The following is a 23,928-nucleotide window of genomic DNA, read 5'->3' as shown; positions in this document are numbered from 1 at the left end:
CCACCGAGATTGTAAGGAGGCTGCCGCCTGCAGCACTGGGCCAGTCCCTGTTGTTTTCGTCGGGCTAGGTTGTTTTCGCCGGGCTGGCTTCACGGGCGGGTAACAGACAACCAGGGACTCATGGTTGAGCTGTAGGCAGTATCTCTTTATTCATGCAGGACGCAGCACAATCTAAGACAAGCTAAGCTAAACTCAAGTACCCTAAAACTCACAATGCTGTCTTTATATATACTTGCCAAGTAGGGTGGAAACAGGATGTGACATAGAGAGGGTGGAGAGAAAAGTGACTGGTGAAAATCAGAGTGTGACAAGGAGGGGGCAGAGCAGGCAAGGATCCTATCACTGAACCACCAATGCCCTGGAGTGCTTTATGTAAATGTAAAAGTGATTTATGTAAATAGACCAAAGCTTTGAATGGGATTATATCTATCCCTATATAGGCATATGGTTAAGCAGAAGCCAGGGGGAGCTGGCATACTATCCAACAAGTCCCCTCCTGGGTCACCTGTTAGACAGTGCACATTCACAGTGAGCTGACCACTCACTGGCTAGTTCAGGTCAAAGCAGCTGTCCTTACTGCCTCTGTGGTGTTTGCCTGTACCTGTGGGAAACTTGGCTGGGCAGCCTGGGCAGGTTTTCTACAAGTCCCAGAAAACACACTCAGGGCCCATGACCTTAGAGATGGAGCCACTATCAGTGCAGGTGGGGTCTACTGGACACTGTCCCCAATCTACATCCCACAGTTTCCCGACTCCTGTTCCAGCACTGTGAGTGCAAGTTCACAGGACTGAATTGCTAGAGCTGGACACAGCCCTCCCCTGTTCCTGAGAGTGAAGATATGTACCCCAACCCCCAAATCTCCATCCACTTGTGGACTAATGTCACAGTGCAGTCTCCTTCTTGGGGAGGGGGATCTTCATCTCTACCTTGATGCTCTTTGTGAGAGTGCCTCTCACTTGGGACTCTGGGTATTCTCTTTGCAGACTAGTGTGACCTTCTGTGTAGCTTTGTTGTGGTGTCTAGGGAGACAAGTTCATCTTAGCCTCTCTCTCAGGAAATCCCCCTCCTTCTCCTCCTTGTCTTCATCCTCATTCTCCTCTTCCTCCTTCTCCTTTTCTTCCTTCTTCAGATTTATTTATGTGTACACACATAAATAGAGCATTGAAACTACAAGCATGTGTGTGATTTAGAGAGAGAGCATGTGTGTGTGTGTGTGTGTCTGTATGATTTAGAGAGAGAGAGGGAACCAGACCATCACTATAGTATATGCAATAACAGGGTTTGAACCTCATGTTTACAGGTCATTTACCCACTGTGCAACCTCCTGGGCTGACACCCATATTATTTAATGGACAAATATTGGAAGAGTCTTGATATTGCCAGAAAACAGAGAAAATGCTTTCTCAATGATTTCAACACTTGTATACTTTTCTGAAATCACACAGTGAAAGTCATAAGGCTGGATGTAAGTACCTTGAAAATAAAACACATTGCAGACTACACCAGTGTAGCAGTGCCTATTTCATATGGCTTGGATGAGGATTTAGTAGGAAGAAAGGTCAAGGATGTGGGGGGAGGTGATTGAGTGGATACTGGGGACCCAATATACAATGGTGTACAAGAACTTAGTGGTGACACAGTGGGTAGAGCATTGAAACTACAAGCGTGAGGCCTTGTGTTCAGTGCCACATAGTACATGTACCAAAGTGATGCTCTGGTTCTCTTTCTCTATCTTCCTATTTCTCTCATATATAAATGCATAAATAAGTAAAATATAATTTTTAAGAAGAACCTAAATTAATAATGGACTCTGTGCAGACAGCTACTATGAAAGGATGAGAGACTGTACTCATGTGACAACCTTTCTGTAAATCACTATTTTCCTAATAAAATATCATTAATAAAATAATAATAATTACCCAAATCTTTCCTTCAGGGAACTGGCTGCTCTGGGAAACTCTGGAGTCTTTCAGGTCCTACAATAATAGTCACCCCTCCCCATCCACACAAGGGGAAGGCATAGAAAGTGACTCCTGGGGGCTAGGTGGTGGCACACCTGGTTGAGTGCACATGTTACAATGTGCAAGGACCTGGGTTTGAGCCCCCAGTCCCCACCTGCAGGGGGAAAGATTTACAAGTGGTGAAGCAGGGCTGCAGGTGTCTCTCTGTTTCTCACCCTATTTCCCTCTCGATTTCTGACTGTCTCTAGCCAATAAATAAATAAAGATAATAAAAAATTTTTAAAAAGAAAGTGACTCCTAGGGGATGGATGGTGGTGCAGCTGGTTAAGTGCACATATTACAGTGCACAAAGTCCCAGGTTCAAGCTCCCGGTGCCCATCTGCAGAGGAGGTGAGGAAGCTTTGCAAGTGGTGAAGCAATACTGCTTGTCTCTCTGTTTCTCTTCCTCTCTACCTACCCTATCCCTCTCCATTTCTGGCTGTCTCTATCCAATAAATAATTACATATTATTAAAAAATAAAGAAGGTGACTCCTATGCCTTCCATAATGAACAGTGGTCTCAGGTTTTGGAGCTCTCAGTTGCTCCACAGGTACGTAATCAGAATGCAGTCGACCCTCTCAGCAGAAAGGTGGTGCCATTCATCCATCATCACCTCTAGGCCGATCCGGCCGCCCTCAGGCTGCACCTTCTCCCTCTCAGGTGTAGAGGGCGCGCGTGAGGAGCCGGTTGCTCGGGGCCCAGGGTGAGCGCGAGGAGGGGGCGGGGCAAGGGGCGTGTCCTGTCCCGGGCGGGGCTACATCGAGGGCGTGGTCGTCAGTGGGTGGGACGTGCGCGGGGGCGTGGTCAGCGCAGGGCGGGGCCAGCGGCCGGGAGCCGGCGGGCGGCTGAGGGAGCGCGAAGGGAGCGGCGACTGTGACCTGCTGCGGGCTCGGCGGGCGGCGCGAGGCGGGTGGAGGCGGCGCCGTTACCCGCCGGCGGCTCAGCTTGGCTCGGAGCGAGTGGGGCGTCCGGGAAGCCAGCGCGCCCGAGCGCCATGATCCCTCTGGAGAAACCGGGCAGCGGCGGCAGCTCCCCGGCGGGCGGGGTTCTGAGCGCGCCGCGCCGGCCGCCTCCCTCCCAGGGCCGCGGGCTGCTGACGGAGATCCGCGCCGCGGTCCGCACCGAGCCCTTCCTGGACGGCTACCGCCTGAGCCCGGGCCGGGAGCTGGGCAGGTGAGGCGGGAGGCCGGGGGCATTGCACACTTTGGCCGGCGTCCTCGCAGCACCTGGGGGGGGGGGTGCTCCCTCTCTCCCCCGGTGCCTGCACGACCTGTGTGCGGGGAAGAGAGTGCTGGGGGGCGGAGGAGGGTCACGGAGCCAGGCTTTGTCTTCGCCCTTGCACTGTCGCTGCAATGCAAGGTAACATCTGGTGGAACAGCTACCTTTGCAACCGGGCTGCCTGCCTCGACTTGGTTTTTCGGGTTTCTTGGCTCTGAGCTCTTTTTTGGGGGGGCGGGGGTCCTCATGCTGAGGTCCCTGCGCCTGCAGCTCAGGACAGCTCTTGGCTCACTTGTAGAGAAAGCCTCCTTTGGCCTGCTTCTTTTTTTAACTGGGGGTTGGGGGGGCGGTGGGTGTTGTAACAGGTGGAAACTGGCTGCTTTGCATTGTGCATATTAAGGAAGGAAGGGAGGAGGGTGATGAGAGTGGTTTCTTTATAGGACTTGGGGATTGATTTGCATTCTCCTGGCAAGCAGTTGGGAAGAAGCCGGAGAGAATCTCCGCTTAGAGGCCTCAGGCCAGAGCACCTGTCCTTGCCCTGCCTGCTCTTTTGCCTTTGGGTGGGTGACTTCCATCCCCAGCTGCATATCTCTCACCCATCAGATCGTTGTGACTAAGAACAGTACCTGTCTTCTCGGGGTACTGTGAAATGCCTACCCCTCAGGCTGGGCACAGAGCCTGAGTAAATGTCAGCTGTCACTGCAGACAAGGGTCCGGCTTGCGACACAGCTCCATGTTATAATGGCGAAAGGGCCTGACAAAGAGGACAACTTTCATCTGGTGCCCAGGAGACACACTGCTTTACAGGCATTGCGGGGACTTTGGGGAATGTAGTTGGGGTTATTTTTGGAGAGGGGCCAATCTTAGACGTGTTCTTACTGATTCCCCATATTAACAAGAGGAAAAACATCTTTCAGGAACAAGATTTGCACTGTGAAGGCTAGATCCCACTGAATCTGTGTGTCCTCTTAAGTCTGACACAAGAACTAGTTGATCTGCTTCATTGGAATTCTAAGCATTCTGCAGTAGCCCTGACTTCCTGGGAAAAAGGAAAACTTAAAACTTTTCACTGTTTGATTGAGTTGTCCAGCTTCATTCCACAGAAAAGAAAACTGAGAAAGTGTAATAGTTATGCAAAATGACCCGTGGGCCTGAGGTTCTGAGGTCCCAGGTTCAATCTCTCACACTACCGTAAGTCAACTGAACAGTGCTCTGGTAAGAAAAAGTAAATAAAAATAAAATAACAAGTAAGGAAGGAAGTAAATAAATAAAAACTGCACTGTCTCACTCAGGTAGCAAGCACAAGTAGGCTTGCTGATTTTATAGCAAGTGGCTTAATTTGAAAATGTTGATTTACACCCTACCAGGAGCGAATCCATTCACAAATGTTCCATCCAACTTTTGTTTGACTTCTATTATAAAAGTAGCTTGCCCCTAGGTGATGGCTGGTTTGAAGATTGTTACAGCTACATCTTAAATAGATTTCTTCACAAAGTTTTCACTTTTGAAGCAGCAGAACAGCACAATGAGATAAATACTTGATATACTAGCAGAAAGTTGATGTGAATGCTTACGGGCTTTTTGTAATGTTCTTTAGAGGAGATCAGGCATGTTCAGGGTGGTATGGCTGAAGACTCTAGTGTTCTTTTTAAATTTTTTAGTTATTCTGTTATGGGATAGAGACAGAAAGAAACTGAGAAGAAAGTGGGAGGTAGGAAGGAAAAGAGAGAGAGAGGGAGAGACAGCTGCACCACTTGCGAAGCCCTTCACCTGCAAGTGGGGACCAGGGGCATGAACTGGGTCTTTGCACAGTAACATGTGTGCTCAACTGAGTGCACCACCACCTGACCCCTGCCTTTTTTTTGCTTTTGTTTTTTGTCTTCCCTATTTCATCAGTAGGATTTTAATGTCTTGACCAAGTTAGCCTCTGCTTGAAGTATTTATTTACTATTTTATTTTTAACCAGAGTACTGCTCAGCTCTGGCTTATAATGCTGCAGAGGATTGAACCTGGGACCTCAGAGCTTAACGCATGAAAGTCTTTTGCATAACCACTATGCTGTCTTCCCAGCCCTAGGACTGAATCTTGGCTTGAGTGTGATACCTGCCTGTTGATGGCCTTTGGAGTTGTAGAGAGAATCAAATAGACACACACCACACTGGAGCACCGGGGATGGTAGACTGGTGCCATGCTGCCTCTCTTCTCACGTACTCCTTCTCAGTCTAAATAAAAAGAAAGAAAAGACTTGTCCCAGAAGTAGCAGTACCCACATTAAAGAAAATGATGAATGGGGCCGGCAAAACAGCTCACATGGATAATGCACTGCTTTGCCATGGTACAGCCCAGGTTCAAGCCCAACCCCCACTACATTAAAGGAAGCTTTAGTGTTGTGGTCTGTTTCACACACTACCTCTGTATTAAAAAAAAAAAAAGTGATGAATTAATTAAGGCTGTTGTTTGTTTAAGGGGAATGAGCAACCAATAAATGGACTTTGTTGTATAGCTCAGTGCATACCATCTTACACCAGCCAAACAACCGGGAAAGAGAATGTGCACAATCAGAATGCACTTGTCTGCGGCAAAAGTAGTGAGAGCTCATTGCAAAAGACCTAAGTACAGCATCGGAGTTGCAGGGAGTAGAAGTTCTGTTTTGTGTAATAAGCAGTCTTTAAAGTCGTCACTGTTGTTTTTTAATCTTGATTTTTTCTTAGATTTATTTATTCACATGAGAGGAATAAAGAAAGAAAACCAGAGGAGCCGCCTGGCACATGTGACACCTAGGCTCACACTCCAGACTTCATGCTTTTCAGTTCAGCGCTCTAGTCCTTTCACCACTTCCCCAGGCTGCAAGACTTTTGTTATTTTTTCATTTAAATAATTATTATTATTTTACCAGACTTCTGCTTACCTCTGGCTTATGGTGGTGCTGGGGACTGAACCTGGGAACTCAGAGCCTCAGGCATAAGCACTGCTATCTCCCCAGCCTGAAGTTTCTTTTTTTTAATTTGCATAGTTATAGTTTTAACATATTTATGATTATATATACCTTTTTGTAGTAAGTTGGAAAAGCTGCTTCCAGTTTACTAAATTTGCATTTCTTTTTTTTTTTCTTTTCTTTTATTTATGAGAAAGATAGGAGGAGAGAGAAAGAACCAGACATCACTCTGGCACATGCCAGATCAAACTCGCGACCTCATGCTTGAGAGTCCAAAGCTATACCACTGTGCCACCTCCCAGACCACTTTTTTTTTTAAAAAAAGACTATTTATTTATGAGAAAGATAGGAGGAGAGAGAAAGCCTTTCTTTTTTTTTTTTAACCACTAACTATTTATTTTCCCTTTTGTTGCCCTTGTTTTATTGTTGTAGTTATTATGGTTGTTGTTATTGACGTCATCGTTGTTGGATAGGACAGAGAGAAATGGAGAGAGGAGGGGAAGACAGAGAGGGGGAGAGAAAGATAGATACCTGCAGACCTGCTTCACCACCTGTGAAGCGACTCCCCTGCAGATGGGGAGCTGGGGGCTCCAACCAGGTTCCTTAAGCTGGTCCTTGCGCTTTGGGCCATGTGCGCTTAACCCGCTGCGCTACCGTCCGACACCCAGTTGCATTTCTTTTTAAAATATTTTTATGGGTTGGGGAGATAGCATAGTGGTTATGCAAAAAAGTCTTAGGTTCAATCCCCAGAACCACTATAAGCCAAGGCTGAGTAGTGCTCTGGCAAACACACACACACACACACACACACACACACACACACACACACACACACACACACACACACACACGATGGTTATGCAAGTGACTTTAATGACTGTGGTTCTGAGTTCCCAGGTTCCAGCCTCAGTAGTGCTATAAACCAGAGCTGAGAGTTTCACATGAGGCAGTGAGGAGTGACAAACGAGAGCATCCACATGAAAGTCTGATACCAGTAGAGCTATCTCCCCAGCTGCACTCCAGTTGCATTTCTGGTCTAGCAAATTGGTTTCATGTGATAGAAAGCTTAAAAAATTGCCCGTTAGATTTTAATGATGTGGCAGGAAATGCAGAGAGTCCATTCACCTCGTTTTGTGGCCTTTCATTTCGTTGAGAACATTGAAAAAGTGTGGAGCTAACTTCAAACACAGAAATGGATTTCATTCAGAGGCTACCAGTTCATTTTACAGAAATATAGAGCTTTCAGTGAAATGGTTGTTTAAAGACATTTTTTTTTTTGAATGGCCAGTATTGTTTCCCCCTTAATGACAGGATGTGATGTCAGTCTTTCTTTTCTTTTTTTTTTTTTAAGAAATTTTACATTCTCTGATGTCTCCAGCAGAGTTCATAGCAACCTAAATGTAGGTAAATATATGATGTAAAATGTTCTTTCATTGCTTGTAGCTTGACTTGTTATTCCAGAGGCTTTGTACCTTTCTTTGAGTCAGGCAGTTTGCCAGTGTAAACCAATTAATGATTGCAGTGCTGAGGCACAGGAGATGTGACCTTGGGTTCTGAGATGTTTTTCACAAGGCCAATTTCTCTTGAGTTTATCAATAGTATATGGTGTAGGTGGAAATCCCCACAAATCTCCCATGGATAGGAGGTCCGATCGTTGACACAAGAGTGATAACTAAGAGAACGGACATTTGATTTTGTGTGCATCAAGTCTTAGAAGAGATGGAATCTATTGGGTGACCAATTAAGTATTTTATATAGTTCAGACAAAGAAGCAGTGTGTCAGTGAAGAATAGACAGTACAAAGAAGTTCTTAAGTGTCTAGTTAAGACAACTCAGTTACTTAGCTGAAGAGAGCTTGTTTCCATCCACAGCTTTCTGTCCTTGTCTCTGGTGGCAGGAGGGACAGCTTTCCATTTCTGCCAAGGCGCTACTTTGCATATAGACATTTATTTCTTGCTTTCACAGGGGACAGAGAGGAGGAAGGTCAGAGAAAATTTTTGCTTTTTAGGTTGAAGGGAGTTTTAGGGTATCATGCCTTTGCTGACTGCTTTCGTTCAGAATAATTAATATGGTTATGCTTAGTGAAGTGAAGGAAGGAAGTGAAAGACAACTGCTGGATGGTTTTGCTCTTTTGTGGAGTATAGAGAATCGAAACACATGAACTTACAAAGAAAAGAGAAAAAGGCAGCCAACCTATCTCTAAAACAGAACTATGGTGCTTATCATGAGGTGGGGTGGGGTGCAGAATTTTGGTGCTGGGGAATGAGATGGAACTCTTCTCCTGTTACAATCTTGTGAACTGAAATCAGTCTGCTGTTACAGGATTTAGTAATAGCAACAGAACAGAGTTCCTAGATATTTTAAATTATACTGATTTCATACCAAAGTTTTGCCCTACATGTGTTTTTATAATTTAGTCCTTGATTTTAACTTTTTTTCTATATTCAGAAATTTTTTTATATTTATTTATTTTCCCTTTTTGTTGCCCTTGTTTTTTTTTATTGTTGTTGTAGTTACTATTGTTCTTATTGATGTCATCGTTGTTAGATAGGACAGAGAGAAATGGAAAGAGGAAGGGAAGACAAGAGAGAGGGAGAGAAAGATAGACACCGGCAGACCTGCTTCACCGCTTGTGAAGCAACCCCCTGCAGGTGGGGAACCGGGGGCTTGAACCGGGATCCTTCTGCTGGTCTTTGCACTTTGCGCCATGAGTGCTTAACCTGCTGCGCTACCGCCTGACTCCCCCTATATTCAGAAATATATAGGGCAGAGAGAAATCGAGGGAGGAGGGGAAGATAGAGAGGGGGAGAGACAGACACCTGCAGACCTGCTTCACTGCTTGTAAAGTGACCCCCCTGCAAGTGGGGAGCTGGGGCTCAAACTGGAATCCTTATATCCGTCCTTGGGCTTTGTGCCATGTGCGCTTAACCCGCTGCGCTACTGCCACCCCCCATTTTAAATTTTTCTTAATTGTATAGAGACAGAAATCTAGAGGTAAGGGGGAGATAGAGAAGGAAGGAGAAAGAGACACCTGAGGCACTACTTCACTGTGTGTGAAGCCTCCCCAAGACGGTGAAGAAGATATATTTTTTAAATATTTATTTATCCCCTTTTTGTTGCCCTTGTTTTTTTATTATTGTAGTTATTATTGTTGTTATTGATACTGTCGTCGTTGGATAGAACAGAGAGAAATGGAGAGAGATGGGGAAGACAGGGCGGGTTGGGGGGAGAGAAAGAAGCCTGCTTCACTGCTTGTGAAGCGACTCCTCTACAGGTGGGGAGCCGTGGCCTCGAACCGGGATCATTATGCCTGTCCTAGTGCTTTGAGCCACATGCGCTTAACCTGCTATGCTACCGTCCGACTCCCGAAGAAGATATTTTTTAAAGCCCAATGAATGAATGAGAAAGAGGGTGTGTGGGTGTGCATATTTTAAAAATATTAGTATATACTTGTAGTTGAATTTTCCGACGGGAAACAAGATAAGAATATTAAGAATATGTGTTCCTGGCTGGAGCAGAAACTTCCTAGATGTGTAGAACTTAACAGTTACCCATGTGCATTATCTCACTTAATTCTTATCACAAGCTTGTTTGGAAAGTTTCATTTTTCAGAAATGAAAAACAAGGTAGATGAATTAAATTTTGTGAGATAATGCCAAAACAGTTACATTAAATCTAAATCAGGAATCTTTTAACTGGAATCACTTTAATTAAGCTACACATGCTTTGCTCAGAATGATTTGTTTTATCTTGCAGCTAAAACAATTTCCCATAGTTTTTATGAGCTTATGTTAATGAGCTCCAAACTGGAACAAGCCTTCCCTCTGCAGTGGGGCATTATGGGAAAAAGGGACAACTGACTTGGCCTCAGAGCAATTGGGTGTCACAGGGACAAGGCACTTTTTTTTTTTTTTGTCAGAAAAATAAAAGGATGTCCAGAGGGGCTGGGTGGTGGCGCACTTGGTTGAGTGTCACAATGCACAAGGACCCAGGTTCAAGCCCCGGTCCCCACCTGCAGGGTAACAGCTTTGCAAGTGGTGATACAGTATTGCAGGTGTCTCTCTATCTTTCTCCCTATCACCTCTTGATTTCTGGCTGTCTGTATCAAAAAAATAAAGATAGTTTAAAAATTTTTTAAAAAAAAAAGGATGTCCAGAATGAAAGGGGGTACAAAAGTGGGTTTATTTTAGGAACTGTGTGTTCTTTAGATAGATTCATTCCAATAGGTAGTAACTCCAGACTTTGCACTTTCAACTGTTTAAATGTGCCATGAATTTTAAGTTGTTTTATTTTTTTTTAGAAAAAAAAAACTTCTAAAAATAATACTATCCGTAGAGAAATGACCTTGTTTAGAATTTGAGTCTTCACAGCAGCCATTCATTAGTTTGTGACAGTGTTGGGTAACCTGATATTTGGGATGGATAAAAACATGGACTGTGTTTGTGGGTCAGCAACAGAGGCTACTGAGAAAGTAGGCTTCTCCTTGAAGCAGAGTAAATCATGTTTAAAATTTATTTTTGAAAGATTCGCTTATAATATTAAGCTGACTGAGAGATGGCTTAGTGGTAGAGCTTTGAACTTCCAAGCATGAGATGCCGAGTGCAATCCCAAGTACCACATATGCCAGAGTGCTGCTCTGGTCGGTCTCTCTCTCTCTCTCTCTCATCTATTTCTCTGTATCTTGTGGAATAAATATTAAATTGAAATAAAATACTTAATATACATAAATTTAAGAATTCAATTAATTTCAGCCCCTGAAAAACTATAATCAGCAGAGGTTTATGTTTTTGAAAGAGACAGAAATTGAAAGGGAAGGGGGAGATCTTAGAGTGGGAGACAGAGACACCCACAACACTGTTTCATTGCTTGTGAAATTTAATTTCCTATAGGCTTGAACTTTGGCCCTTGCATACTATAATGTATGCCCTTTAACAGGTGTGCCACAGCCTGATTCCAAGCAGCAGAGTTTTATAAAATCTGATTATTGAGGGAGTCGGGTGGTAGCCCAGCGGGTTAAGAGCACGTGGCGCAAAGCACAAAGCACAAGGACCAGCGTTAGGATCCGGGTTCAAGCGGCTCCCCACCTGCAGGGGAGTCACTTCACAAGCAGTGAAGCACGTCTGGCAGGTGTCTATCTTTCTCTCCCCCTCTCTGTCTTCCCCTCCTCTCTCCATTTCTCTCTGTCCTATCCAATAACGACAACATTGATAACAACAACAATAAGAACTACAACAATAAAAAACAAGGGCAACAAAAGGAAATAAATTTAAAAAAAAATCTGATTGAAATCCCTCCAAAAACAAAAAACAAACAAACAAAAAAATCTGATTATTGAGCTCAGGATACTAGAAAATTTAAGTAGCTATGGATATTGATTTACCTTTTAGGTAAGTAAGAGCAAAAGGTTTTTTTTTTTAATTTTTTTAAAGTTTTAAAAAAATTATCTTTAGTTACTTGATAGAGACAGCTAGAAATCAAGAGGGAAGAGGGTGATAGAGAGAGACACCTACAGCACTGCTTCACCACTCACAAAGCTTTCCCCCTTCAGGTAGGAATCAGCTCAAACCCAGGTCCTTATGCATTGTAGCATGTGCATTCAACCAGGTGCGCCACCACCCAGACCCTAAGAAAAAGATTTATTGAGAGAGTTTATGCATCAAGTAGGAAGTTGGAAATATACTGCTTCCCAAATCCCTCTGTTCTGTGATTCCTTTCTGCAGATTATCACTATTTTATATCATAGAGCCGAAATTAATGACAAAAACTAACCGAAAAAAAAAAAAGATACAGATTACTGATCATTTGCTGAGTGCACACATTTTATTTTTTAAAAAATTGTCATTAATAGGTTACAGGCTTGTAAGATCGCCGTGTGTAGTTCCACACCACACCCACCACACCAAAGTTCTGTATCCCCACCCTCCCAGCCACACATTTTAGAGATGTAATTTGGTCCACTCTCTACTCCCCTATAAGGTAAGTGCCGTGACCTCATTTTATAGCTGAGGTGGCCAAGTATGGCAGGGTGGAGTAAATTACCCATGATTACAGTTACTAACCAGAAGTGAAAAACCAAGTCTGACTTCTTAAAGTCCTACCTGTCCCTGTCACTAAGGTTCCTGAGTGATCAGATGGATTTTGCTTTTTCTGCTTTGGCTTAGTAGAGATTTTGTGCTTTTCCTTGTTTTTATTAGCCCTTCAGAAATAAGGCAGGCAGGGTCTATTCTAAGTCTTTTTGGAATGAAATTTGTTCACATTTAAGACATTATCCCAAGCTAGTAAGCAGATTCTGCATTAAGCACACAAGGCACTTTGCTTCACTCTTAAGAATCATTCCCAAAGGCAGCAAATCAGTAACTACTCCCTTTATAGAAGATGGCATGCCTCATGGGAAACTCTTGGGGCTGGGGGGCTGGGAGGTTGACAACGTTTGAGTTGAGCCTTAAAGAATGAAAAGAATTTCAGTAGTAGCAGCAAGAGATAAAACTCCAACTACTGGCAATAAAATAAACAAATAGAACTATTCAGTAAATGTGAATACAGGTACCTCAGTGTAACTAACTTATTAGAACTGATGAGGTTACCAGAGCTCTTATCAGAACTTCTCAGTTCTGGCTTTTGGTGGGGACTGAAATTGGGACCTTTTATTATTTAATGAAATACCCAGAACGGTGGTGGTGGCGGTGGTGGTGTGTGAATGTGGGGTGTTATTGGATAGTGTATTTGAGTATCTGTTATGTGCATGTTGCTACACAGAGGCAAAGATGAATGAGTGCTAAGTGAGCTACCTGGAACTCATAGTCTGTCTAGGGAGACAGTCAGAATGCAACAAATAGTGATATGCCAAACATAGCACTTTAGTGAAATCTAGAGCCTTGAAGATCACCCTTATTTTACTTCCTTTGCTTATCACTCAAATTAGCACCGACTTGTTCTCTGCCTGAGCTTTGTATTTGCTATCACCTGTTTGCCTTTGTAACCCCATGCTAGAACTTCATTTGGAATCCACCCTAGTTAAGAAGGTCACCTCAAACTTCTCCCCACCCCATTGTCCTTCTTATAAATGTTGTCATGCTCTCACAGATGAGAATAATTATAGATGAATAACGAGATCAAAAATGTCAGAGTCATCGTCTACTCAGGGACAGGAGCATTCTTCCTACAGGCCTTAGATATTGCCCACAAAATCTTTTGGTCTGACCATGCCAAGGCAACTGTAGCCAGGATTCAAAATCCAATGAGTGCTGTTTTAGTTTCTTGATAGAGACAGTGGGAGAAAGAGAGAGAAACCAGCTGAGACCAGAGCACTGAATCTTCCTTCAATATGGTGAGGGCTAGGCTTTAACCTGGGTGTGTGCATAGCAAAGCAGTGCAAAAGGCAAAACACTATCCGAGTGAGCTATTTTCCCAGTCTAAGTGCTAATTTTTAAGTTTATGCTTTTGTATGGCGTGAAAAAGATACTAGAAATATCCAAGTAGTCCTTGATAGAAAGAAAGGTTTCTTTCCCCTGTTTCTTCTACCTACCTTCCTTGTCATCCTTCATTTTTGCTTGTAAGTGGGAGGTGGGGGTAGGGTGGGGTGAGGATTTACACTATTGAATCTTGAACTTGAATGTCTTTTAAATGCATTTGGTGTTCCAGCCTCCACTGCCATTAGTTCAGAGTCACTGCCTTGAAGTGTTTTATTGACTTCGATGTTTCCAATTAAACTTGGCTGGGTAGTAGTACACCTGATTGAGTACACATGTTACCATATGCAAGGACCTGGGTTCAAGCCCTGGCTCCTCACCTGTAGAGGGGATGTTTGACAAGCAGTGAAGCAGGTCTGCAGGTGTCTTTCTCCCTCTCTATATCCTCCTCCTTTCTCAGTTTCTCTCTATCCTATCAAATAATAAAATCAAAAGAAAAAATGGCTGTCAGGAGTGTTGACTTCATAGTGCCAGCACAGAGCCCCATCAGTAACCCTGGTGGCAATAAAAATAAATATCTTTTTTAAAACAATTATTTTAAATATCACAGTAGGTGCCTTTTTAGGGGGCAGAGGTCCAGTCCAACATTTTCAGGTAGAAAAAAGAGACAGGAAATGAAAGCATCAAGGCATGGTAAAGGTCTAGCTCAACATTGGGTCACACACGGCTGTGAGCTATCTTGCTGGCCCCACTTTTTTTTCCCTCCAGGGTTATTGCTGGGGCTCAGTGCTTGCACTGTGAATCCACTGCTCCTGGAGGCTTTTTCTTTTCTTTTTTTTTCTTTCACTTTTTGTTGCCATTGTTGTTTATCGTTGTTATTATTGTTGTTGTTGCTGTCATTTTTTTGGGTAGGACAGAGAAAAATGGAGAGAGGAGGGAAAGACAGAGAGGGGGAGAGAAAGATAGACACCTGCAGACCTGCTTCACCACTGCAGGTGGAGAGCCGGGGGCTCAAACCAGGAGCCTTACGCCGGTCCTTGTACTTTGTACCATGTGTGCTTAACCCACTGTGCTACCACCAGCCCCCTCTGGCCCCACTTTTATGTTTTAAAATAATGGTTGGAAGAATATTCAAAAGAGTAGTGATTAATAGCATAGGGCTTTCAGTGCTTATAGTCACTCATTTGTTTACCTACCATCTGTAGCTTCTACTTTGCACCTGCAGACTTGAACTGTGGGTCACAGACCACATGACCACCCAAACTGAAAGTTCATGTGTAGCTCTTTACAGAAAGGATTCAGTCCACAACTGTGAGGCACCTTCCTACAAAATCAAAGGTGTTGGCAGATTAGTCAGTGTTGGGGAGGTGGTCACAGGCACTGCTCTGGTTCCTATAAGGAAACGGATGCCTTAAGCAGAGTATCAAGTAAGAAGAGGTGTGAGCCCTGGATTTGCCTTTGGCCCGAGTCTAGCAATGCCCCGTCTGTCACAGAGACCATAGGTTAGGGATGCCTGCGAATCCATTTCTCTGATGGTTGAATCTATCAGGTCTTCAGAAATGTACTTTCCATCTAGATAGTAAGTAGTTTATCTGGCTGGGGAAATAGCATAATGGTTCTGCAAAAAGACTTTTTTTTTTTTCCCTCCAGGGTTATTGCTGGGCTCGGTGCCTGCACCATGAATCCACCGTTCCTGGAGGCCATTTTTCCCCCTTTTGTTGCAGCCTCGTGGTTATTATTATTGCCATTGTTGATGTTGTTCATTGTTGGATAGGACAGAGAGAAATGGAGAGAGGAGGGGAAGACAGAGAGGGGGAGAGAAAGACAGACACCTGCAGACCTGCGTCACCGCCTGTGAAGTGACTCCCCTGCAGGTGGGGAGCCGGGGGCTCAAACCGGGATCCTTATGCCGGTCCTTGCGCTTTGCGCCACATGCGCTTAACCCACTGCGCCACCGCCTGACCCCCGCAAAAAGACTTTCATGCTGAGGCACAAAAAGCCCCAGGTTCAATCCCCACCAAAAGCTAGAGCTGAGAAGTGATCTGGTGAAAAACTACAACAACAAAGGTAGAATTTCACTTACTGCATCATGCTATATTGCCTTGAATTTTAGGTGTGTTAGTGTTACATATTTGTGTTTCGTCAGGGAATACTTTGTGAGCAGGTCAACTGAATAACTTCTAGTTTATCAGGAGTGTATTTGCTGTCAGTTATATGTGGACCAGTTAAACTTTCTTTTTTGTTAAGTTTTGACAATATAGGTTTAAAAATCAAACTACCAATGCTTTTTTTTCTTCCTTAAAATAAAAAGCATGGGGGTCAGACGGTAGCCTACTAGGTTAAAAGCACATAGTATGAAGCACAAGGACCCACACAAGGATCTGGGTTCAGGCCCCGGGTTCCCCACCTACAGGGGGTTTACTTCACAAGTGGTGAAACAGGTCTGCAGGTGTCTTATCATTCTGTCTCCCTTTCTATCTCCACTCTCTCAGTTTCTCTCTGTCTTATCCAGTAAAAATGAGGAGGGGGGATACGGCCACCAGGAGCAGTGGATTTGTAGTGCAGGCACCGACCCTCAGCGATAACCCTGGAGGCAATAAATATGTAGCATTAGGAACCTTTTAAAACTGATGAAGATGCTAGTCTAATGATTTTATGGGATAAAATAAAAGGAGGCATTAATCTTCAGTGACTGTGATTAATCTCTCCGGGATCTGCAGAAGCCACGATGAACAAAAAAAACTCATGTAACACTTCCTTTAGATTATTCTTGGGGTGATCCTTCAGATTTGCTTGATTAGCCATACTGGTGAGAAGGTTTAAGCCAGCCAGGAAAATACCTCACCTGGGAGTGTGCCTGATTTGTTACACGTGTGACACAGGTTTAAGATCCCAGTACCCCACGTTAGAATACTACAGCACTGGGGAAAGTTTTTATACTGCAGTATCTTTTCCTCTCTCCCTAATTCATTTGATTTCTTTTTTTTAAAAAAATTTTTAATGCGGTAGAGATAGAGGGAAAGAGACAGAGACTGGCCCCAGAGCACTGCTCAGCTGTGGCTTGTTCTGGTTCTGGAGAGAGAGCCTAGAACTTTGGAGCCTCAGACATGAAAATCTTTTGCATAACCATTATTCTGTCTTCCCCAGTCCTACCTAGCTTTTTCTAAATGAAAAAGTCTGTCCTGAGTCGTGTGTGAAGCCTTCAGGTGACAATAATAACCAAAAAAAATTGTAGGGAAGTTTATGGACTTATGGACATGAGCAATAATGAAAAATTGGAACAAGGCATAGCAATTAAAAACCATATTAGCATTCTTACTGCCTGTCACCCAGGAAAGAAGTGGGTCTTCTGTACTGCTTAGCAAAGGACCCAGCCTACAGCTTTTCACTTGGAGTCAAGATTAGGTTTGCAATTAAAAAAAAAAACCCTTATTAAAATAATAAGCTCCCAGAATTGAAGGAAGATATTGGCATGGGCACTGGACGTGAGGTGAAAGCTGTCCTTTCTAAGCTGCCTTTCAACTTAATGATTGGGTATTTATGAGTGATGACTAGCACAGCTAAAAGATGTTTGATTAATAATACTACATGGAAAATCCCAGGATGCAGCTTTCACATGTATTATTATATCTTTTCTTCTCTTAACAACCCTATGCAGTAGATTGTGCCTGATAAGAACAATGAGAAGGGGAGTCAGGCGGTAGCACAGCGGGTTAAGTGCAAAAGCGCAAGGACCAGTGTCAGGATCCTGGTTGGAGTTCCCAGCTCCCTACCTCTACCTGTAGGGGAGTCACTTTACAAGCAGTTCTGCAGGTGTCTTATCTTTCTCTCCCCCCCTGTCTTCCCCTCATCTCTCCATTTCTGTCCTATCCAACAACAACAACATCAATAACAACAACAATAATAACTACAACAGTAAAACAAGGGCAACAAAAGTAAATAAAATAAATTTATATAAAAAAAAATGAGAAGAGGCTAAGTAAATTGCCCGTGGTTATATGTAAGTGGGAGCTATTTGTGGGAATCTGGCCCAATTCTCTTCTAATTCCAGAGCTCTTACCCATAAATACTGTACTATTCTGGCTTCTCTGTGACTTATTGGTTTAACAGCAAGCGACAGTTTGGTGTTTCAAAGTCAATGCTTGATTCATCTCTCTTTATAGGTAAAGCAGATTTTTTGAGCTGATGCTGAAGTTGAAATGATACTCTAGGGGGTCAGGCAGCACATATATTACAATGTGCAAGGACCCAGGTTCAAGCCCCCAACCCCCATCTGAAGTGGGAAGTTCCATGAGCAGTGGCACAGTACTACAGGTGTCTCTCTGTCTCTCTCCCTCTCTAACTCTTCCATCTCTCTTGATTTTTCTTTGTCTCTATGCAATAAATAAATTTTAAAAAGAAATAAAATGATACTCTATAAATGAGATTTATATAACAAACTTGAATAATTTTGGAAGATAATAGTATTGTTATGTTAGAGTCAGTAACAATGAAATTCATAGAAATTCTGACAATCAAATTCTTTTAAAAATTGAAATGCAGGGCAGGGATAAATAGCATAATGGTTATGCAAAGAGATTCTCATGCCTGAGGCTACAAAGTCTGAAGTTCAATCCCTCAACCACCACCATAAACCAAAGCTGAGCAGTGCTCTGGTAAAAAAAAAAAATCGAAACGCATTTTTTAAAAGTTGAATCATTTTGGGGAGTTGGGTGGTAGCACAGCGCGTTAAGCGCAGGTAGCGCAAAGCGCAAGGACTGGTTTGAGGATCCCGGTTCCAGCCCCTCGCTCCCCATCTGCAGGGGAGTCGCTTTACAATCAGTGAAGCAGGTCTACAGGTGTCTATCTTTCTCTCCCCCTCTCGATAAAACGATAAAACAAGGGCAAGAAAAGGGAATAAAAAATATTTTTTAAAAAGTTGAATCATTTTTATGTCATTTGTGCTAAAAAAATAAGTTGTTTTTATGTATAACTGCAAAAAAAAGGATTTCTGAATTTGTTTATTCTATAATTGAAAGGATGAATTTTGGAGTTTTGCACATTGCATTTTATTGGATTCTAGCTGTGTCCTATACAAAGTCCTAGGAGTACTGCCACTTTTGTGGCTGCATATAACCTAGTTTCGAATGCCAATTGATAAGTATTTGGAAATTTTATTCAAGATCACCATCCCTGAAAAGTCAACTTTGACACTGAGTATTTTTATTTAATTCAGGGGGAAGTTTGCAGTTGTGCGGAAATGTGTAAAGAAAGATTCCGGGAAAGAGTTTGCAGCCAAGTTCATGAGAAAAAGAAGGAAAGGCCAAGACTGTCGGATGGAAATAATTCATGAGATTGCTGTGCTTGAACTAGCACAGGACAATCCTTGGGTCATTAACTTACATGAAGTCTACGAAACACCATCAGAGATGATCTTGGTTCTGGAATAGTAAGTATGTGTTCCTGAGGTGGAGTTTTATTTGTGATCAGTTGACCCTTCTGGACAGAATACGGCTTATCTGTGCCAATGTGGCAGGTCGGACCCTGTTTTCAGGAAATATGAAGATGTTTCCAGATCTTTTCTTTCTTCTTCTTGCTCCTCTTCCTCACCATCCCCACAAATGTACTATTTCCACTGGCTTTTTTCTCTCCTTCTTTCATTTGATAGGACAGAAAAAAATTGACAAGGGAATAAGAGATAGGGAGGGAGAAAGAAAGACAAAGAGATACCTGCTTCACCATTTGTGAAGACTCCCCCCTTTAAGTGGGGACCAGGGCCTTTAACCCTACTCCTTGCTTACAGTAACATATGTTCGACTATAGGAAGCTTGCCAAGCAGTGAAGCAATGCTGCAGGTGTCTTTCTATCTCCTCCCCCCCTCAATTCCTGTCTGTCCTATGAAATAAAGAGATTAATAAAACAATGTCCAGAGCAGCATTATCTGAATAACAAAATAGAAATAATCTAAGCAGAGGGGGGAGCATAATAGTTATGCAGAGATCCCCATGCCTGAGGCTCTAAAATCCCAGGGTCAATCCCCTGTACCACCACAAGCCAGAACTGTGCAGTGTTCTGGTAGAAACAATAAATAAAAATAATTTAATGTTCATATGGTTTTTTTGTTATTTATTTATTTATATATTATTCCCTTTTGTTGCCTTTTTTGTATTGTTGTAGTTATTATAGTTGTCGTCATTGTTGGATAGGACAGAAAAGGAGAGAGGAGGGGAAGACAGAGGAGGAGAGAAAGATAGACACCTGCAGACATGCTTCACCACCTGTGAAGCGATTCCCCTACAGGTGGGGAGCTGGGGCCTCTAACTGGGATCCTTATGCCGGTCCTTGCACTTTGCACCATATGCATTTAATCCATTGCACTACCGCCTGACTCCTTGTTCATATGTTTTTTATCAGTGATTTCAGTTTTAGGAATTCCTTCTTAAGAGAAAATAAAATGTGAAATGTAAGATGAGCAGAACTGTTTTTCCACAATGTACTTTTAATAATAAAAACATTCAATGGAATGGCTAAGGAAATATAGTATATATGAGTTATGACTTAATAAAGCTGTCTTTTAACTAAAGAAAACTGGTTTAGAGATCCTGTGTATCAGCACCTTGCTGACCTAGGTTTTAGTTTACAGTTAGTATTAAAAAAGATGAAGGCAACGCTTGTTTCTCTTCAGATCGCATAAATCTTTCACCTTTTACTAAAGATTTCCACGGAGAGGGACAAATCCAAGTTTTAGCTCAATTTTTTGAGGTCCTTTATTACAAGGGTTACATAAAGAAAAGGATGGAGGGAATTTGGAAATGGATCTTAAAAAGATCCTCTAAAATATTCCAATGTGACCAACATCTCTCCTTCATTGTCACAAAACCAGCTCTTTCTCCCTGGCTTTTCTCAGTTCTTCCAGTCTTTCAGGCAGTTTCTGGCTTTTTTTTTTTTCTTCCTTTCTTCTTTTATTCCCCTTTCTCTTTTAATGGTTATTCCAATTAATCTCTCACCGTCACCTCACACTATTTCCTTCTTCCTCTGCAACTGGTTTTGCCAGTCCGCAGCACAGACACATGCTGAGTCCTTCCTCCTACATGTTCTTGGGAGAACTTCCCTAGTCTTTGATCTGCTTACTATAAACCTTAAGGAGTTTGCCCATAGCTGGGAACAAGTAAGTTTGTAAATTCTTTGCCCAGTCTTTCAGCTCTGTTAACATCCCCAGGAGCTAACCAAAACCTGGAATACACATCACCCCCTCTCTTCCTCTCCCTAGATACCTGTCCCTTTCTCCCCTTTTTCCCCTTTCTAGAGAAAATAAAGGCCTCTAGACGAGCCCTCAGCAGCCCTTAATATTACTCCTCTTACCCAAAGGAAGAAATTCCACTATTGAATTTGAAGGCTAACACCTTTATGTTCTTCAGTACACTCTGCCTTTTCTAGGACCTGTATTTTGTTTTCAGTTAACTAACCTTAAAATTCTACTCCTTCTCTTTATGGTGGTTCTTTTCCCTCTGTCTCCTAATACTTTACTTTCTTCTTTCTTAGCATTCCTTCCCTCCAGCTCTGACTCTTGTTACTTCCCAGCCTTGTTCTCTTACTGCTGTGCTCCATAAAAGGATAGTTTATTCAGACAGCTGAATTTATAGTAGCTTTCCTCGCCTTCTAATCGTGTTCTGCTCCATTGATCTGCTCCACTGATCTGCATTGTGTGCCAGAGTCCATTAGTTTTCAATCTAGTGCCATCTGCTCTGCTGAAACTTTAATGAAGTCATCAACCCCATTTGCCAAAAATCAATTTCCCTGTGTTAGTCTACTTCTCACTCTATTTAAACACTTACTATTACATGTTGTTTCTTGACATTATTGTTCTTCCTTGGCTTTTGTGACTTTTTAAGTCTTTTTCTGTGAGAAAGCCTCTTACTTTTCTGTAGAAATACCAACTTTATTAGTGTCACTCTTGACGTACACACTTTTATGTATTAAACATTTATCCCAAATGATAACTGCTTATTTTTGGAACTTCAGTAATAATTGCTGAGTGTTGTTCTGTCTTTGTCTCCAGCATCAGACCTTCTCTTATGTTCCTCCTTAGGCATACTGCCAATCCTTATATCCAATTTATTGTCAATTCAGGATCAGTATGCTAATATTCCTGCATACTCTTCTAATTCCTGTTCTTCCTTTAATCCTTATTTCCGGGAGTTGGGCGGTAGCGCAAGCGCAGTGGGTTAAGCGCACGTGACGCGAAGCGCAAGGATCTGGGTAAGAATCCCGGTTGGATACCAGGCTCCCCACCTGCAGGGCCGTCACTTCACAGGCGGTGAAGCATGTCTGCAGGTGTCTATCTTTTTCTCCCCCTCTGTCTTCCCCTCCTCTCCATTTCTCTCTGTCCTATCTAACAACGACAACAACAACAATAACTACAACAACAATAAAAACAAGGGCAATAAAAGGGAAAATAAGTAAATAAATTGTTTTAAAAGGTTAAAATCCTCATTTCCAGTGATAACCCTGCTTATTTTATCAACTAAGCTAGAAACCTGTACTGTATCTGTATCAGGGAGAATTTGGGGTAAGTTTGTTGCCCATATGTTTAAAGATTTGTCATGCATAATCCCAACAAAGAATTGAGGTGAAAGCATGATTTTTCAGGAATTTTAAACTTTATTCAGGAAAACTGAAAACACCCACATGTTGGAGTACAAGTGGACTGAGAGAAAGAAAGAAGAGAGATCCTGAGAGCCCTTATTCACATAAGGCAGGCTCACCAAGTCCTCAAGAGAAAGAAAGATGCTTGTGTGTGTGTATGTGGGGGGGGGGGGTGTTTGGGAATGGATCTGTCCATGCCCATATGTCTAGCTTTACAAAGTTCCAAGCCCCGCCTTCATCCCTTTCTAAGCCAGATGTACACCTGTTACCTCTCATTTCCTGTGCACCAATTTCCTTCCCACAGACACACCTGTGTGCCTAGGAAACGTGTTCTGGCATGGTGTAGCAGTGTCTATGTTCCCCCAGCTACTTCCTGTCATTTCTAACCTCAACAGTATCCATGATCCCTATGTCTCCTTTACCATTTATGTATAGTGAAGTCTTCCATTTACACCTCTCCCCACCTTTCCCTTTTCTCTGTTTTTCTGATTCTCCTTTGGATTGGGACATCCATTCTCTTTTCCTTAGACTGTAGCTTCTTTCACTTATCATCAACAACAGTTCAGTTACACTTAAGAGTGTTCTTGGGGGCAGGGAGGGAGTGGTGCACCCAGCTAAGGACACACATTACCATGCACAAGGACTCTGGGTCAAGCTCCCACATCCACCAGCTGGGGGGACTCTTCAGGAGCAGTGAAGTAGATCTGCAGATGCCTCTCTTTCTCCCTGTCTCCCGTATCTCCTCTCAATTTCTCTTTATCAAATAATAATGATTTTTTTAAAGAAAAAAAATAGCCACTGGGAGCAGTGGATTTGTTGTGTAGGCAGCTAGCCCTAGTGATAATCCTGATAACCCTGGTGGGTAGGAAAGGAAGTATTCTTTATCAGTTTTGGTGGGAAGAAAATTACCTTAGAAAGAATTTGGAAAATAGGTTGCCTTAAGAGAAAGAAAAAAAAAAGTAGGAGAGAACTATATTATCGTATAAAAAGCAAGTTAATATGCTGTTTAATTCTACATGAGGCCAGGAAAAAAATAAAAGCAACTAGTTAAGATACTTTGGCCAGAGGGCAGAACAACAACAACCACAAAATATCCGTCCTGCTCTTTCAGCATGCACTGACTTTATCTATCAGAATGCTAAGTGCACATATTCTTCATTCCAGCAATTTCATTCCAGGCATCTACCCTTGAGCACTACTCGCACAAGGGCAGACGGGAATTTAAATGGCCCTTCTTGTCACAACATTGTTTAAAACAAGAAATAATTAGGAAAAAACTAAGTAACCCTTAAAAGGTAATGGTTTCTCCTCCTATAGTGGGGAAAGCATCTAACTGGTGAAGGCAGTGCTGCAGGTGTCTCTCCCTCTCTATCACCCCTTCCCTCTCAATTTCTGTCTCTATACAAAATAAATGTATTAAAAACATTTTAAAAGAAACGTTACAGCGATTTAGCAGTATGTCTTATCTATACTTTATAAAAATAATACCATGTCTACAAGCTGAGTTCCTGAGAAACTTACTTGAAAGTATAATATATTTGACTACTAAAGCTTAATTTTTGAAGCCCTTAAACATATTTTTCATAATTTTTTTGCATTCTTTTTTTTTTTTCTTTCCCCACCAGAGCACTGCTCAGCTCTGGCTTATTGAATCTGGGATATTGGAGCCTTAGGCATGAGAGTCTGTTTGCATAACCATTATGCTGTCCCCTACCTTAGACATATCTTAGTTTAGTTTTA

The 23,928-nt window shown here is 42.6% G+C and overlaps 1 protein-coding gene and 1 non-coding gene across 2 annotated transcripts in view; both read left to right on the top strand.

Annotated features, from left to right (window-relative positions):
• Window positions 1-2,805: 2,805 nt before the first annotated feature.
• STK17A (serine/threonine kinase 17a) overlaps window positions 2,806-23,928 on the top strand; it is a 37,217-nt gene continuing 16,094 nt past the window's right edge. The window contains exons 1-2 of the mRNA XM_007535028.3: window positions 2,806-3,174; window positions 18,779-18,991. Of these exons, the coding sequence (XP_007535090.1) occupies window positions 2,996-3,174; window positions 18,779-18,991 (392 nt within the window). The 5' untranslated portion in view covers window positions 2,806-2,995. The remainder of the gene's footprint in view (window positions 3,175-18,778; window positions 18,992-23,928) is intronic.
• Window positions 20,210-20,323, top strand: LOC132542652 (U5 spliceosomal RNA). Its single transcript, XR_009553617.1, has one exon. It is a non-coding gene; the product is annotated as a U5 spliceosomal RNA (small nuclear RNA).

The sequence above is a fragment of the Erinaceus europaeus genome, chromosome 1 (assembly GCF_950295315.1).
Source record: "Erinaceus europaeus chromosome 1, mEriEur2.1, whole genome shotgun sequence".
Classification (NCBI taxonomy): domain Eukaryota; kingdom Metazoa; phylum Chordata; class Mammalia; order Eulipotyphla; family Erinaceidae; genus Erinaceus; species Erinaceus europaeus.
This window is presented reverse-complemented; position numbering and strand designations above follow the sequence as displayed.